We start from the raw sequence: 18,163 nt of genomic DNA on the forward strand, positions 1-18,163 counted from the left end.
ATGGGGACAGATGTGTCAAACTACTGCCGCTCCTGTGTCACCTGTCAAAGAGTGGGGAAGGCGGGGCCTGCTCTTAAGGCTCCCCTGATCCCTTTGCCAGTGATAGAGGAGCCTTTCCAGAGGATCGCGGTGGACATTGTGGGCCCGCTGGCCGTCCCCAGCAGCTCTGGAAAGCAATACATCCTTACTGTGGTAGACTACGCTACCCGGTACCCAGAGGCAGTAGCTCTGTCCTCAACTAGGGCAGATAAGGTGGCAGATGCCCTGTTGGCCATCTTTTCACGTGTAGGATTTCCCAGGGAAATGCTTACTGATCAAGGGACCCAATTTATGTCTCGCCTAATGGAGGCTCTCTGTAAGAAAATGCAGGTGAAGCACCTGGTATCGAGTGCGTACCACCCACAGACCAATGGCTTGTGTGAACGCTTCAATGGTACCCTCAAACAGATGCTACGCATGCTGGTTGAGACTCAAGGGCGCGACTGGGAGCGGTCCCTCCCACACCTGCTGTTCGCTTACCGAGAGGTTCCGCAGGCCTCGACGGGGTTCTCCCCCTTCGAGCTCCTGTACGGCAGGCGAGTTCGGGGACCCCTTGGGTTGGTAAGAGAATCCTGGGAAGAGGAGCCGAACCCTTCTGAAGTGTCCATAGTGGAGTATGTCATGCGCTTCCGTGACAAGATGCAGACCTTGACGCAGTTGGTGCATGACAACATGACGCAGGCTCAGGCTGATCAGAAGCACTGGTACGACCAGAACGCCCGGGAGCGGACCTACCACGTGGGTCAAAAGGTGTGGGTGCTGGTCCCCGTACCAACGGATAAGCTTCAGGCAGCCTGGGAGGGCCCGTACGTCGTCCACCAACAGCTCAACCCGGTCACGTACGTGGTCACGCTTGACCACGCTCGGGGTAGGCGAAAGGCCTTTCACGTCAACATGATGAAGGCTCATCACGAACGTGAACCTTTCGTCCTACCGGTCTGCAGCTTGCCCGAAGACGGTGAGGAAGACACCCTCCTGGACTTGCTGGCCCAAGCCAAGGCCAATGGGTCCATCGAGGATGTGGAGGTAAGCGCCTCGTTAACTGAACCCCAGCGGGTGCAGTTGCAAACCACCCTGGAACCTTTCCGGGTCGTGTTCTCCAACCGACCTGGGAGGACTGAGTTAGCAGTCCACGAGGTGGACACCGGGAATCACGCCCCACTACGGCGAACACCCTATCGAATCTCTGACCAGGTGCAGCAGACTATGCGCCAAGAGATCGATGAGATGTTACAGCTGGGGGTGATTCGACGGTCAAAGAGCGCGTGGGCATCGCCTGTAGTTCTCGTGCCAAAGAAGGACCGGACCACACGGTTCTGCGTGGACTACAGGGGGCTCAACGCCATCACAGCCTCGGATGCGCACCCAATGCCGCGCATCGAGGAGCTGCTTGAGAAGTTAGCTGGCGCAAAATACCTGACAATAATGGATTTGAGTAGAGGATACTGGCAGATTCCCCTGAGCCCCGAGGCGCAGGAGAAGTCTGCCTTTATCACACCCTTTGGACTGTACGAGTCCACGGTCATGCCCTTCGGCATGAAGAATGCCCCTGCCACTTTCCAGCGGATGGTCAACCGCCTGCTTCAGGGACTGGAGACGTACGCCGTGGCGTACTTGGATGACATTGCCATCTTCAGTCCCTCCTGGAAGGAACACCTGCAGCATCTCGAGGAGGTGCTCAGGCGGATTCACCAAGCAGGACTGACTATCAAGCCGGGGAAGTGTCAGATGGGCAAGAGGGAGGTTCACTACCTAGGACACCGGGTAGGCGGAGGCACCCTGAAGCCAGAGCCGGAGAAAGTGGGCGCGATCGTGAACTGGCCCACTCCCGTGACCAAGAAACAGGTGATGTCCTTCTTGGGCACTGCAGGGTACTATAGGCGCTTCGTACAGCACTATAGTAGCCTGGCAAAACCTTTGACGGACCTCACCAGGAAGAAGCTACCCCACATCGTCAACTGGACAGATGGCTGTGAGGGGGCTTTCAAGGCGTTGAAAACCGCACTGTGCAACGCCCCTGTGTTGAAAGCAGTCGACAGCAGTCGACCGTTCTTGGTGCAGACCGACGCCAGCGAGTTTGGCCTTGGTGCTGTACTCAGCCAGGTTGACTCGGAGGACCAAGAGCACCCCGTGTTATACCTGAGTCGGAAACTTTTGCCGAGGGAAGTGGCCTACTCCACCATCGAGAAGGAGTGCCTGGCCATAGTCTGGGCCCTGCAGCGCTTGCAGCCCTACTTGTACGGTCACACCTTCACTGTGGTGACCGACCACAACCCTCTGCGCTGGCTAAACGCCATGTGTGGAACCAACGGCAGGTTGCTACGCTGGAGCCTTGCCCTTCAGCAGTTTGACTTCACCATTGAACATAAAACGGGCAAAGAGCATGGGAATGCAGATGGACTCTCCCGCCAGGGTGAACCTACTGAGGTGCCCATGGAGGCATACCGTGGGGTACTGCCTCCCTAGCGCACACCAAAAGGGGGAGGTGTCACGATATGGTATGAAATATCATAAGTAGTTCTCTTGCTCAAGGCTGTGGGCTAACAAGCCCCCCTTCCCTTTCATTCAGCCAAGAGCTGCTGTGCCCCTGCACTGGGGGAAGTTTTATGGCCGAGAGGAATTTACGGCCAGGGTAGAATCTCGCTCCAGCTAGAACAGGAAAATGGCTCCAAAAATCCATGAAAGATTCTTTGTTTAGTTTTTGTTAGATATTAGGCAAACGATTTAAGCTAGAAATACGAAAATATATATTCGTAGTCCCACTCGGTGTAGCTACACATCTCATGACACTCGGGTTTCTAACTCCATCTGGTAAAGAAGTAGGGTTTTCTCTGTAAATATGTATCCCAGATAGGACATATTTGATCTCATTAGAATGCTCACGTTAATCTGAGATGAATGATGAGCTTTTTATGACTCTGTCATGTTTTGTAGTGAAGTTATAGAAATTAGAGAGAATAGTTTAAAGTTTAGGCAGAATGTAGAGAGAGGAGGGTCTGGATAAGCCAGCCTTTCTGTGATGTCACAGCCTTAATGTTTTAAGTGTCTGGCAGGCTCTGAGGAGTCACTTTTTGCTGATTTCTCCTTCTGGACTGCTTTGTCCTATTGTCCTGGAAGAGCTGGTACATCCCATGGACTGGGATGTATGGAAACTGCACTAGCCGGGTTGCTTGTCATGCTTTAAACATGTAAGTGTTGCTTTTCTCATTTATTCCCTTTATGTTATAATTACCCATGTACATATTTGCAATTGTCTCATTTATAACCTCTTTATAAACTATTTTTGATAAAGCATTGCCTAATTATTTTTAATGGGATATACTATTATATATTAGTTCGTTCTCCTGCTCTAAACCGTACCCTAAGTCTCTTGAAGGGAAAATACGCTACTGTTACTGTTGTGTTGGGTTAGCTTCGGACCCGTTTCATCGAAGCTGGTGGCAGCGAAAGTGTGCTGACGGTTGGATTCTGCTGAAGCAACTGCGGGTTTGATAATTATTGTTCCTGCCTGTGTGGGAGTAGTTATCGCGTCGCTGCAGCGTGCCCAATAGCCAGTACATAGCAGGCAGCCTTTCTGGCGACTAATTACCCAGGGTGCAGTACCTAATCTGACCTGAGAGTAAGGGGGCGCCAGAGAGCTGCAAGTGTTAAGTGGAACTGTAAGCGGGATATACATAAATCCCTGCAGTTCGTGGTATATAGAAAAGCAGTGGGATACCTAGAATAAGCCCCTGCTGTAAACTAAGAGGTCAATAGCCTTGTGTGTGGTTTTTCATCACATTGTTAGCAGTGGAGGGATAACTAAGATAAGCCCCCCTGCACATGTGATAGCCGTCTGTTGGCCTAAAGTCACCCTGATCCGTGACGTAGGGGTGACGGTCACGGTGTGAATCCTGACCCAGTGGTGACAGCGGTCAGGGGAATCGTGACAATTGGTGGCAAGGCGGTGGGATATCTTAGAGCATTAGTGATTTGGTTTGAGTAATCATTCCTCTCACTAAAAACTTGCAGAAAGTTCTTGCGAGGACTCTGCGCAAATAAGTTTGGAGAACGAACTCAGTGCTTTTTAGTTGTGAGACAATTGCGTACTGGTAATTATCCCCTCCCTTTCTCTTCGTTTTTCTATCCTATCTTTTATTTGGCAACCATGGTTGTGCTGGGAGAAACCTTCTATGAGCAGCAGACCAGAGACACCCTTGTTGCCTTATGCAAGACACAGCACATTGACTTTGCAAGCAAAAACAAAGCCCAACTGGTCGCAGATCTGGTGCAATGGGAAGCCGCTCGAGACCAATCTCAGAGCTCAGAGGCCGCAGAAGCCAGCACCAGCGAACATGGTGCTGCAGCAGAGGTCCAACCACTGAATGCTGGCCCTGTTAGTAATCCGGGCGAATTGGACCCCCACCTGCAGGCGGCCTTGAAAGAATTCCCCATTGACGACCATGAGGGACGTCGGCAGCTGATTCAGCAATACCGGCAGGAGGCCCAGGCAGCCGAGAGAGAGGCCCGAGCTGAGAGAGAGGCCCAGCGAGCCGAGCGGCAAGCTGAGCGGGAGTACCAGCTGCAGATGGCCCGGCTGCAAATGCAGGGGTCGTCCCAGTCCAGCCGTGAGCACAGCAGCGCTCAGATACCTAAGCCCCGACCCGATCACTTTCCTGTTATGGAGAAGGACGGGGACTTGGACACTTTTCTGCGGGCCTTTGAGAAAGCCTGCAGACAGTACCGGCTGCCTACAGATGAATGGGCCCGATACCTGACACCAGGGCTGAAAGGTAAAGCTCTGGAGGCGTTTGCTGCCCTCCCTCAAGAACAAGATGGAGACTATGAGGCCATCAAGCAGGCTCTGATAGCCAAGTACCAGCTTACACCCGAGGTGTACCGTAGAAAGTTCCGGACCCTCCAACGTGGCCCACACGACAGTTACAGTGATGTGGTGCATGGACTGGGGACCCACTTTGACCAGTGGACCCAAGGACTGTCAGTGACCACCTTTGCACAGCTGCGAGACCTGATGATCAAAGACCAGTTTTTTCATCTTTGCCCAGCTGAGGTGCGACAGTTCGTGATGGACAGAGAACCCAAAGACGTGACGAAAGCAGCGCAGATTGCCGATGCCTATGAGGCCAACCGTAGATCGGAAGTGCGGAAGCCAGTCACCACCAGCTGGAGAGGGGGTAAGCCTGCAACCAACGCCAGTACCCCTGCCAGCCAGCACACCCGAGGTCCTGGCCCTGTGGCCAACAGCACCAGACCTACCACCGAACCTCGCACGTGTCACACCTGCAAGCGGCCTGGGCATATCAGTACCTTCTGTCCAGACAGGCCGAAGAACCCCCCAGCCAAGGCCCCAGGGCCTAATGCAGCAGTTCTTTTGGTGGGTGGTGTGGTTGGGAGGGTGTGTGACAACGTACAGCACGTCACTGTGGGAGGCCATGTTGCTACAGGCCTCAAGGACACCGGGGCTGAACGAACCCTCATCCGACCCGAACTGGCGGCCCCTGAAGAAATCATTCCGGGGAAAACCCTAACTGTCACTGGGATTGGGGGCATTAGCTGTCCCTTACCGATGGCCCGGGTTTTTATTGATTGGGGTGCTGGGAGCGGGGTGAAGGAAGTGGGGCTGTCGGATAATCTGCCCACTGATGTTTTGTTGGGAACTGATTTGGGGAGGATGTTTGCATACTACGTCCCTGACACCCCTCCCCAATCTACTAATAAGGGTAACGTTAACCCTGATGATGATGATGATGATGGGAAATTGCATGTGTTACCTGACCATGCTTTATCTTGTAATGATGCATCTAATAACCATTTTTTCCCTAGGATTGATGGTGAAAATGTTGTACCTGTGCCAGCAGAACCTGATAATGATTTTTCTGTGAAGGTTAATGTGTCCATAGGTACAGGTGTGCCCAGCCACGTCGCTCTGCGGAGTGAGACGGCTGAGGAACCCCTAACAGGGGCAAGTGTCGGTGCTACAGGAAATGGGGAGATGCATGGGAACCGTGAGGAAGGTGACGCCATGAAAGTGACCAGTGCCACCGAGGAAGGTAACTGGCCCATAAGTAGCACAGCCCCTGGAGTGTTGGGGGTGGATGGGGAGGTAGAGCCCATAGCAGCGCCGGCTGATGGGCCTGTAGAAACCCCCGGGGAGACAGCCTATGTAGCTGCTGTCACCCGCAGTCAGAGTGCCCGGAACGCAGATAACTGTCTGCCTTCCGGACCCTCCTCAGTCATCACTGTGACTGAACCAGAGGTGGACCCAGAGCAGGTCCAAGAGGGTTCCCGTGGGGAAGGGACCCTGACGTCGCTTTTGGCTTCCCCTAGCCAGGAGTTTCAGGCCGCTCTGCACACAGATGCGAGCCTAGAGAGTTTGAGACAACTCGCCGAGACGCCCACCTCCGTGACTGATAAGGAGAGGGTGTTCTGGGAACAAGGAAGGTTATACCGGGAGACAGTACCCGGAGAATCACAAAAGGAGTGGTTGAGGGAAAGACAGCTGGTCGTCCCGCAGCAATTCCGGGGTGAGTTGTTGCGGATTGCCCATGAGATCCCGCTAGCTGGACACTTGGGGATCAGCAAAACTAAGGCCCGGCTGTCTCAACACTTCTATTGGCCTAAGATGGGGACAGATGTGTCAAACTACTGCCGCTCCTGTGTCACCTGTCAAAGAGTGGGGAAGGCGGGGCCTGCTCTTAAGGCTCCCCTGATCCCTTTGCCAGTGATAGAGGAGCCTTTCCAGAGGATCGCGGTGGACATTGTGGGCCCGCTGGCCGTCCCCAGCAGCTCTGGAAAGCAATACATCCTTACTGTGGTAGACTACGCTACCCGGTACCCAGAGGCAGTAGCTCTGTCCTCAACTAGGGCAGATAAGGTGGCAGATGCCCTGTTGGCCATCTTTTCACGTGTAGGATTTCCCAGGGAAATGCTTACTGATCAAGGGACCCAATTTATGTCTCGCCTAATGGAGGCTCTCTGTAAGAAAATGCAGGTGAAGCACCTGGTATCGAGTGCGTACCACCCACAGACCAATGGCTTGTGTGAACGCTTCAATGGTACCCTCAAACAGATGCTACGCATGCTGGTTGAGACTCAAGGGCGCGACTGGGAGCGGTCCCTCCCACACCTGCTGTTCGCTTACCGAGAGGTTCCGCAGGCCTCGACGGGGTTCTCCCCCTTCGAGCTCCTGTACGGCAGGCGAGTTCGGGGACCCCTTGGGTTGGTAAGAGAATCCTGGGAAGAGGAGCCGAACCCTTCTGAAGTGTCCATAGTGGAGTATGTCATGCGCTTCCGTGACAAGATGCAGACCTTGACGCAGTTGGTGCATGACAACATGACGCAGGCTCAGGCTGATCAGAAGCACTGGTACGACCAGAACGCCCGGGAGCGGACCTACCACGTGGGTCAAAAGGTGTGGGTGCTGGTCCCCGTACCAACGGATAAGCTTCAGGCAGCCTGGGAGGGCCCGTACGTCGTCCACCAACAGCTCAACCCGGTCACGTACGTGGTCACGCTTGACCACGCTCGGGGTAGGCGAAAGGCCTTTCACGTCAACATGATGAAGGCTCATCACGAACGTGAACCTTTCGTCCTACCGGTCTGCAGCTTGCCCGAAGACGGTGAGGAAGACACCCTCCTGGACTTGCTGGCCCAAGCCAAGGCCAATGGGTCCATCGAGGATGTGGAGGTAAGCGCCTCGTTAACTGAACCCCAGCGGGTGCAGTTGCAAACCACCCTGGAACCTTTCCGGGTCGTGTTCTCCAACCGACCTGGGAGGACTGAGTTAGCAGTCCACGAGGTGGACACCGGGAATCACGCCCCACTACGGCGAACACCCTATCGAATCTCTGACCAGGTGCAGCAGACTATGCGCCAAGAGATCGATGAGATGTTACAGCTGGGGGTGATTCGACGGTCAAAGAGCGCGTGGGCATCGCCTGTAGTTCTCGTGCCAAAGAAGGACCGGACCACACGGTTCTGCGTGGACTACAGGGGGCTCAACGCCATCACAGCCTCGGATGCGCACCCAATGCCGCGCATCGAGGAGCTGCTTGAGAAGTTAGCTGGCGCAAAATACCTGACAATAATGGATTTGAGTAGAGGATACTGGCAGATTCCCCTGAGCCCCGAGGCGCAGGAGAAGTCTGCCTTTATCACACCCTTTGGACTGTACGAGTCCACGGTCATGCCCTTCGGCATGAAGAATGCCCCTGCCACTTTCCAGCGGATGGTCAACCGCCTGCTTCAGGGACTGGAGACGTACGCCGTGGCGTACTTGGATGACATTGCCATCTTCAGTCCCTCCTGGAAGGAACACCTGCAGCATCTCGAGGAGGTGCTCAGGCGGATTCACCAAGCAGGACTGACTATCAAGCCGGGGAAGTGTCAGATGGGCAAGAGGGAGGTTCACTACCTAGGACACCGGGTAGGCGGAGGCACCCTGAAGCCAGAGCCGGAGAAAGTGGGCGCGATCGTGAACTGGCCCACTCCCGTGACCAAGAAACAGGTGATGTCCTTCTTGGGCACTGCAGGGTACTATAGGCGCTTCGTACAGCACTATAGTAGCCTGGCAAAACCTTTGACGGACCTCACCAGGAAGAAGCTACCCCACATCGTCAACTGGACAGATGGCTGTGAGGGGGCTTTCAAGGCGTTGAAAACCGCACTGTGCAACGCCCCTGTGTTGAAAGCAGTCGACAGCAGTCGACCGTTCTTGGTGCAGACCGACGCCAGCGAGTTTGGCCTTGGTGCTGTACTCAGCCAGGTTGACTCGGAGGACCAAGAGCACCCCGTGTTATACCTGAGTCGGAAACTTTTGCCGAGGGAAGTGGCCTACTCCACCATCGAGAAGGAGTGCCTGGCCATAGTCTGGGCCCTGCAGCGCTTGCAGCCCTACTTGTACGGTCACACCTTCACTGTGGTGACCGACCACAACCCTCTGCGCTGGCTAAACGCCATGTGTGGAACCAACGGCAGGTTGCTACGCTGGAGCCTTGCCCTTCAGCAGTTTGACTTCACCATTGAACATAAAACGGGCAAAGAGCATGGGAATGCAGATGGACTCTCCCGCCAGGGTGAACCTACTGAGGTGCCCATGGAGGCATACCGTGGGGTACTGCCTCCCTAGCGCACACCAAAAGGGGGAGGTGTCACGATATGGTATGAAATATCATAAGTAGTTCTCTTGCTCAAGGCTGTGGGCTAACAAGCCCCCCTTCCCTTTCATTCAGCCAAGAGCTGCTGTGCCCCTGCACTGGGGGAAGTTTTATGGCCGAGAGGAATTTACGGCCAGGGTAGAATCTCGCTCCAGCTAGAACAGGAAAATGGCTCCAAAAATCCATGAAAGATTCTTTGTTTAGTTTTTGTTAGATATTAGGCAAACGATTTAAGCTAGAAATACGAAAATATATATTCGTAGTCCCACTCGGTGTAGCTACACATCTCATGACACTCGGGTTTCTAACTCCATCTGGTAAAGAAGTAGGGTTTTCTCTGTAAATATGTATCCCAGATAGGACATATTTGATCTCATTAGAATGCTCACGTTAATCTGAGATGAATGATGAGCTTTTTATGACTCTGTCATGTTTTGTAGTGAAGTTATAGAAATTAGAGAGAATAGTTTAAAGTTTAGGCAGAATGTAGAGAGAGGAGGGTCTGGATAAGCCAGCCTTTCTGTGATGTCACAGCCTTAATGTTTTAAGTGTCTGGCAGGCTCTGAGGAGTCACTTTTTGCTGATTTCTCCTTCTGGACTGCTTTGTCCTATTGTCCTGGAAGAGCTGGTACATCCCATGGACTGGGATGTATGGAAACTGCACTAGCCTGGTTGCTTGTCATGCTTTAAACATGTAAGTGTTGCTTTTCTCATTTATTCCCTTTATGTTATAATTACCCATGTACATATTTGCAATTGTCTCATTTATAACCTCTTTATAAACTATTTTTGATAAAGCATTGCCTAATTATTTTTAATGGGATATACTATTATATATTAGTTCGTTCTCCTGCTCTAAACCGTACCCTAAGTCTCTTGAAGGGAAAATACGCTACTGTTACTGTTGTGTTGGGTTAGCTTCGGACCCGTTTAATCGAAGCTGGTGGCAGCGAAAGTGTGCTGACGGTTGGATTATGCTGAAGCAACTGCGGGTTTGATAATTATTGTTCCTGCCTGTGTGGGAGTAGTTATCGCGTCGCTGCAGCGTGCCCAATAGCCAGTACATAGCAGGCAGCCTTTCTGGCGACTAATTACCCAGGGTGCAGTACCTAATCTGACCTGAGAGTAAGGGGGCGCCAGAGAGCTGCAAGTGTTAAGTGGAACTGTAAGCGGGATATACATAAATCCCTGCAGTTCGTGGTATATAGAAAAGCAGTGGGATACCTAGAATAAGCCCCTGCTGTAAACTAAGAGGTCAATAGCCTTGTGTGTGGTTTTTCATCACATTGTTAGCAGTGGAGGGATAACTAAGATAAGCCCCCCTGCACATGTGATAGCCGTCTGTTGGCCTAAAGTCACCCTGATCCGTGACGTAGGGGTGACGGTCACGGTGTGAATCCTGACCCAGTGGTGACAGCGGTCAGGGGAATCGTGACAATATATATATATATATATATATATATATATATATATATATATATATATATATATATATATATATATACGTGATCGCCGCACATACCGGCAACTCCGCTCTGCTCCACTTCCATCGCTGCCCAGGGACACACACACACGTGTTAGGAGAACTGCTTCCGGTTACAGTGTGGGCAGTCCGGGCTGACTTCCGGTAGCTGGGAGGCTCGCGTCGCCATGTCTGAGGCGGGCAGCCTGACTTCTTCCGCTCTATCGCCATCTGGTGGTGAGTAGATGCCAGTGTGCGCTCTGTGGTCGGGCAGGAGTCTGCGCATTGCTACTGTCTCTCTTCTCTTTTGTTAGATTTTGTTATTATTGGATTTTTCAGGCCTTTCTTGCACTTCTGTCAGTGAACAGATTATCAGAAGCTGCAGAATGTATAACGTAAGTAATGGCGGTGTAATTCTGCTGCACAGCTGTGTGCACAGTGTAATACTGCCCCCATAACAGTGCCAGCTACTGTGCCCCATAATTGTGTAATACTGCCCCCATAACAGTGCCAGCTACTGTGCCCCATAATAGTGTAATACTGCCCCCATAACAGTGCCAGCTACTGTGCCCCATAATAGTGTAATACTGCCCCCATAACAGTGCCAGCTACTGTGCCCCGTAATTGTGTAATACTGCCCCAATAGCAATGCCTCCTACTGTGCCCCATAGTAGTGTAATACTGCCCCCATAACAGTGCCAGCTACTGTGCCCCATAATAGTGTAATACTGCCCCCATAACAGTGCCAGCTACTGTGCCCCATAATAGTGTAATACTGCCCTCATAACAGTGCCAGCTACTGTGCCCCATAATAGTGTAATACTGCCCCCATAACAGTGCCGGCTACTGTGCCCCGTAATTGTGTAATACTGCCCCCATAACAGTGCCGGCTACTGTGCCCTATAGTAGTGTAATACTGCCCCCATAACAGTGCCAGCTACTGTGCCCCATAATAGTGTAATACTGCCCCCATAACAGTGCCAGCTACTGTGCCCCATAATAGTGTAATACTGCCCCCATAACAGTGCCAGCTACTGTGCCCCATAATAGTGTAATACTGCCCCCATAACAGTGCCAGCTACTGTGCCCTATAGTAGTGTAATACTGCCCTCATAACAGTGCCGGCTACTGTGCCCCGTAATTGTGTAATACTGCCCTCATAACAGTGCCAGCTACTGTGCCGGGTAATAGTGTAATACTGCCCCCATAACAGTGCCGGCTACTGTGCCCCATAATAGTGTAATACTGCCCCCATAACAGTGCCAGCTACTGTGCCCCATAATAGTGTAATACTGCCCCCATAACAGTGCCAGCTACTGTGCCCTATAGTAGTGTAATACTGCCCTCATAACAGTGCCGGCTACTGTGCCCCGTAATTGTGTAATACTGCCCCCATAACAGTGCCGGCTACTGTGCCCCATAATAGTGTAATACTGCCCCCATAACAGTGCCAGCTACTGTGCCCCATAATAGTGTAATACTGCCCCCATAACAGTGCCAGCTACTGTGCCCTATAGTAGTGTAATACTGCCCTCATAACAGTGCCGGCTACTGTGCCCCGTAATTGTGTAATACTGCCCTCATAACAGTGCCAGCTACTGTGCCGGGTAATAGTGTAATACTGCCCCCATAACAGTGCCAGCTACTGTGCCCCATAGTAGTGTAATACTGCCCCCATAACAGTGCCAGCTACTGTGCCCCATAATAGTGTAATACTGCCCCCATAACAGTGCCAGCTACTGTGCCCTATAGTAGTGTAATACTGCCCTCATAACAGTGCCAGCTACTGTGCCCCGTAATTGTGTAATACTGCCCCCATAACAGTGCCAGCTACTGTGCCCCATAATAGTGTAATACTGCCCCCATAACAGTGCCAGCTACTGTGCCCTATAGTAGTGTAATACTGCCCTCATAACAGTGCCGGCTACTGTGCCCCATAATAGTGTAATACTGCCCCCATAACAGTGCCAGCTACTGTGCCCCATAATAGTGTAATACTGCCCCCATAACAGTGCCAGCTACTGTGCCCTATAGTAGTGTAATACTGCCCTCATAACAGTGCCAGCTACTGTGCCCCGTAATTGTGTAATACTGCCCCCATAACAGTGCCAGCTACTGTGCCCCATAATAGTGTAATACTGCCCCCATAACAGTGCCAGCTACTGTGCCCCATAATAGTGTAATACTGCCCCCATAACAGTGCCAGCTACTGTGCCCTATAGTAGTGTAATACTGCCCTCATAACAGTGCCAGCTACTGTGCCCCATAATAGTGTAATACTGCCCCCATAACAGTGCCAGCTACTGTGCCCCATAATAGTGTAATACTGCCCTCATAACAGTGCCAGCTACTGTGCCCCGTAATTGTGTAATACTGCCCCAATAGCAATGCCTCCTACTGTGCCCCATAGTAGTGTAATACTGCCCCCATAACAGTGCCAGCTACTGTGCCCCATAATAGTGTAATACTGCCCCCATAACAGTGCCAGCTACTGTGCCCCATAATAGTGTAATACTGCCCCCATAACAGTGCCAGCTACTGTGCCCCGTAATTGTGTAATACTGCCCCCATAACAGTGCCAGCTACTGTGCCCCGTAATAGTGTAATACTGCCCCCATTACAGTGCCAGCTACTGTGCCCCATAATAGTGTAATACTGCCCCCATAACAGTGCCAGCTACTGTGCCCCATAATAGTGTAATACTGCCCCCATAACAGTGCCAGCTACTGTGCCCTATAGTAGTGTAATACTGCCCTCATAACAGTGCCAGCTACTGTGCCCCATAATAGTGTAATACTGCCCCCATAACAGTGCCAGCTACTGTGCCCCGTAATAGTGTAATACTGCCCTAATAACAGTGCCAGCTACTGTGCCCCATAATAGTGTAATACTGCCCCCATAACAGTGCCAGCTACTGTGCCCTATAGTAGTGTAATACTGCCCTCATAACAGTGCCAGCTACTGTGCCCCATAATAGTGTAATACTGCCCCCATAACAGTGCCAGCTACTGTGCCCCGTAATAGTGTAATACTGCCCTAATAACAGTGCCAGCTACTGTGCCCCATAATAGTGTAATACTGCCCCCATAACAGTGCCAGCTACTGTGCCCTATAGTAGTGTAATACTGCCCTCATAACAGTGCCAGCTACTGTGCCCCATAATAGTGTAATACTGCCCTCATAACAGTGCCAGCTACTGTGCCCCGTAATTGTGTAATACTGCCCCAATAGCAATGCCTCCTACTGTGCCCCATAGTAGTGTAATACTGCCCCCATAACAGTGCCAGCTACTGTGCCCCATAATAGTGTAATACTGCCCCCATAACAGTGCCAGCTACTGTGCCCCGTAATTGTGTAATACTGCCCCCATAACAGTGCTAGCTACTGTGCCCCGTAATAGTGTAATACTGCCCCCATAACAGTGCCAGCTACTGTGCCGGGTAATAGTGTAATACTGCCCTAATAACAGTGCCAGCTACTGTGCCCCATAATAGTGTAATACTGCCCCCATAACAGTGCCAGCTACTGTGCCCCGTAATAGTGTAATACTGCCCCCATAACAGTGCCAGCTACTGTGCCGGGTAATAGTGTAATACTGCCCTAATAACAGTGCCAGCTACTGTGCCCCATAATAGTGTAATACTGCCCCCATAACAGTGCCAGCTACTGTGCCCCGTAATAGTGTAATACTGCCCTAATAACAGTGCCAGCTACTGTGCCCCATAATAGTGTAATACTGCCCCCATAACAGTGCCAGCTACTGTGCCCCATAATAGTGTAATACTGCCCCCATAACAGTGCCGGCTACTGTGCCCTATAGTAGTGTAATACTGCCCCCATAACAGTGCCGGCTACTGTGCCCCATAGTAGTGTAATACTGCCCCCATAACAGTGCCGGCTACTGTGCCCCATAATAGTGTAATACTGCCCCCATAACAGTGCCAGCTACTGTGCCCCATAGTAGTGTAATACTGCCCCCATAACAGTGCCAGCTACTGTGCCCCATAATAGTGTAATACTGCCCCCATAACAGTGCCAGCTACTGTGCCCCATAATAGTGTAATACTGCCCCCATAACAGTGCCAGCTACTGTGCCCCATAATAGTGTAATACTGCCCCCATAACAGTGCCAGCTACTGTGCCCCATATTAGTGTAATACTGCCCCCATAACAGTGCCGGCTACTGTGCCCCATAGTAGTGTAATACTGCCCCCATAACAGTGCCGGCTACTGCGCCCCATAATAGTGTAATACTGCCCCCATAACAGTGCCACCTACTGTGCCGGGTAATAGTGTAATACTGCCCCCATAATAGTGCCAGCTACTGTGCCCCGTAATTGTGTAATACTGCCCCCATAACAGTGCCGGCTACTGTGCCCCATAGGAGTGTAATACTGCCCCAATAGCAATGCCTCCTGTGTGGAATAATAGTGTAATACTGCCCCCATAACAGTGCCGGCTACTGTGCCCCGTAATAGTGTAATACTGCCCCCATAACAGTGCCAGCTACTGTGCCCTATAGTAGTGTAATACTGCCCTCATAACAGTGCCAGCTACTGTGTGGAATAATAGTGTAATACTGCCCCCATAACAGTGCCAGCTACTGTGCCCCATAATAGTGTAATACTGCCCCCATAACAGTGCCGGCTACTGTGCCCTATAGTAGTGTAATACTGCCCCCATAACAGTGCCGGCTACTGTGCCCCATAGTAGTGTAATACTGCCCCCATAACAGTGCCGGCTACTGTGCCCCATAATAGTGTAATACTGCCCCCATAACAGTGCCAGCTACTGTGCCCCATAGTAGTGTAATACTGCCCCCATAACAGTGCCAGCTACTGTGCCCCATAATAGTGTAATACTGCCCCCATAACAGTGCCAGCTACTGTGCCCCATAATAGTGTAATACTGCCCCCATAACAGTGCCAGCTACTGTGCCCCATAATAGTGTAATACTGCCCCCATAACAGTGCCAGCTACTGTGCCCCATATTAGTGTAATACTGCCCCCATAACAGTGCCGGCTACTGTGCCCCATAGTAGTGTAATACTGCCCCCATAACAGTGCCGGCTACTGCGCCCCATAATAGTGTAATACTGCCCCCATAACAGTGCCACCTACTGTGCCGGGTAATAGTGTAATACTGCCCCCATAATAGTGCCAGCTACTGTGCCCCGTAATTGTGTAATACTGCCCCCATAACAGTGCCGGCTACTGTGCCCCATAGGAGTGTAATACTGCCCCAATAGCAATGCCTCCTGTGTGGAATAATAGTGTAATACTGCCCCCATAACAGTGCCGGCTACTGTGCCCCGTAATAGTGTAATACTGCCCCCATAACAGTGCCAGCTACTGTGCCCTATAGTAGTGTAATACTGCCCTCATAACAGTGCCAGCTACTGTGTGGAATAATAGTGTAATACTGCCCCCATAACAGTGCCAGCTACTGTGCCCCATAGTAGTGTAATACTGCCCCCATAACAGTGCCAGCTACTGTGCCCCATAGTAGTGTAATACTGCCCCCATAACAGTGCCAGCTACTGTACCCCGTAATTGTGTAATACTGCCCCCATAACAGTGCCAGCTACTGTACCCCGTAATTGTGTAATACTGCCCCCATAACAGTGCCAGCTACTGTGCCGGGTAATAGTGTAATACTGCCCCCATTACAGTGCCGGCTACTGTGCCCCATAATAGTGTAATACAGCCCCCATAACAGTGCCAGCTACTGTGCCCCATAATAGTGTAATACTGCCCCAATAACAGTGCCAGCTACTGTGCCCCATAGTGTAATACTGCCCCAATAGCAATGCCTCCTACTGTGTAGAATAATAGTCTAAAACTGCCCCCATAACAGTGCCGGCTACTGTGCCCCATAGTAGTGTAATACTGCCCCAATAGCAATGCCTCCTACTGTGCCCCATAATAGTGTAATACTGCCCCAATAGCAATGCCTCCTACTGTGCCCCATAATAGTGTAATACTGCCCCCATAACAGTGCCAGCTACTGTGCCCCATAGTAGAGTAATACTGCCCCCATAACAGTGCCGGCTACTGTGCCCCATAGTAGAGTAATACTGCCCCAATAGCAATGCCTCCTACTGTGTAGAATAATAGTGTAATACTGCCCCCATAACAGTGCCAGCTACTGTGCCCCATAGTAGAGTAATACTGCCCCCATAACAGTGCCGGCTACTGTGCCCCATAGTAGAGTAATACTGCCCCAATAGCAATGCCTCCTACTGTGTAGAATAATAGTGTAATAGTGCCCCCATTACAGTGTCGGGTACTGTGAAGATGACGAATTGGAAGACGACGTGGTCGATGATGAGGCCACTGATCCATCCTGGCACGGTGACATGCCTAACGAGCACCGCAGTGCAGACAGGCAGGGGCGGACATACCGCCGGTTCAACCGGTGCAACCGCACCGGGGCCCACAGCGGGTGGGGGCCCGACCCGACGGACATACACGGCACGTCGGCAATCGGCATTGTTGTGACTGTTGCAGCCTGCCGCTGCGTGGATCATCCTGTAATGAGCGCCGGGCCGGCGCCGCGGTACCCAGCGAGTGACATGACCGCTGGTGAAGAAGCTCAGAAGCTGCCATGCCCGGCGCCCGCCACTGCCCGGAGTCTGCGGAGACCATCTGTCCACAGTCCGGGTCTGGAAGAAGGAGCCAGGAGCAGGTGAGTATCATATTTACCTGTCCACGATCCACGCGCCGGGCGCCGCTCCATCTTCCCGGCGTCGCTCCATCTTCCCGTCTCTGCGCTCTGACTGTTCAGGTCAGAGGGCGCGATGACGTATAGTGTGCGCGGCGCCCTCTGCCTGATCAGTCAGTGCGGAGAGACGGGACGGTGAGGACCAGCGGGCGGGCAGAGACGAAAGTCGAGCCGAGGTGAGTGTGTCTTTTTTTTTTTATTGCATGGCACAGTTCATGTCCAGATGCCTTTCCCAAGACCCTCGCGTGAAACACATTTTGTCCACCTTGAAATTCTGGCTGTGCACCTTTCTTGACCAGCGGTACAAGGAAAAATTTCCTTCTCTCATGTCAGAGGCAGACGTGCCATTTTCAGTGCATGTTTGCCAGAGGGCCATTGTGGAAGACTTGCTAAAAAGATTACCCTCAGACAACACTGCTGGCAGAGGTACCAGCTCTTTTCACCCACACGGATTACAGGGGAGGGCCACGCGCACCTCCGGCGCAACTCAGGTGGGGGGGATGTCCACCAATTGGGCCACTTTTATGAAACCATCAAATCAGCAATGGCTATCTGTGGGTGTAACTATGGTAAGGGGGAACAAGTTGACCAAGATAGTGAAGGACTTAAGTGACTATACCAGCGTCCTTGCTGAATCTTCAGTGCCCTTTAACTATTGGTTGTCCAAGCTGCACACTTGGCCCGGCCTCTACTTGTACGCTTTGGAGGTGCTACCATGCCCTGCCGCAAGTGTGTTGTCTGAGCTGGTTTTTAGTTTGGCTGGTGCAATAACGGATAGGCGCA

General features: G+C 51.9%; 1 protein-coding gene across 1 annotated transcript in view; it reads right to left on the reverse strand.

Moving 5' to 3' along the window:
* RRP15 (ribosomal RNA processing 15 homolog) overlaps positions 1-10,801 on the reverse strand; it is a 46,720-nt gene extending 35,919 nt beyond the window's left edge. Inside the window, exon 1 of the mRNA XM_069768486.1 lies at positions 10,717-10,801. Within this exon, the coding sequence (XP_069624587.1) occupies positions 10,717-10,744 (28 nt within the window). The 5' untranslated portion in view covers positions 10,745-10,801. The remainder of the gene's footprint in view (positions 1-10,716) is intronic.
* Positions 10,802-18,163: the final 7,362 nt, after the last annotated feature.

Source organism: Ranitomeya imitator, chromosome 5, assembly GCF_032444005.1.
Source record: "Ranitomeya imitator isolate aRanImi1 chromosome 5, aRanImi1.pri, whole genome shotgun sequence".
Lineage (NCBI taxonomy): Eukaryota > Metazoa > Chordata > Amphibia > Anura > Dendrobatidae > Ranitomeya > Ranitomeya imitator.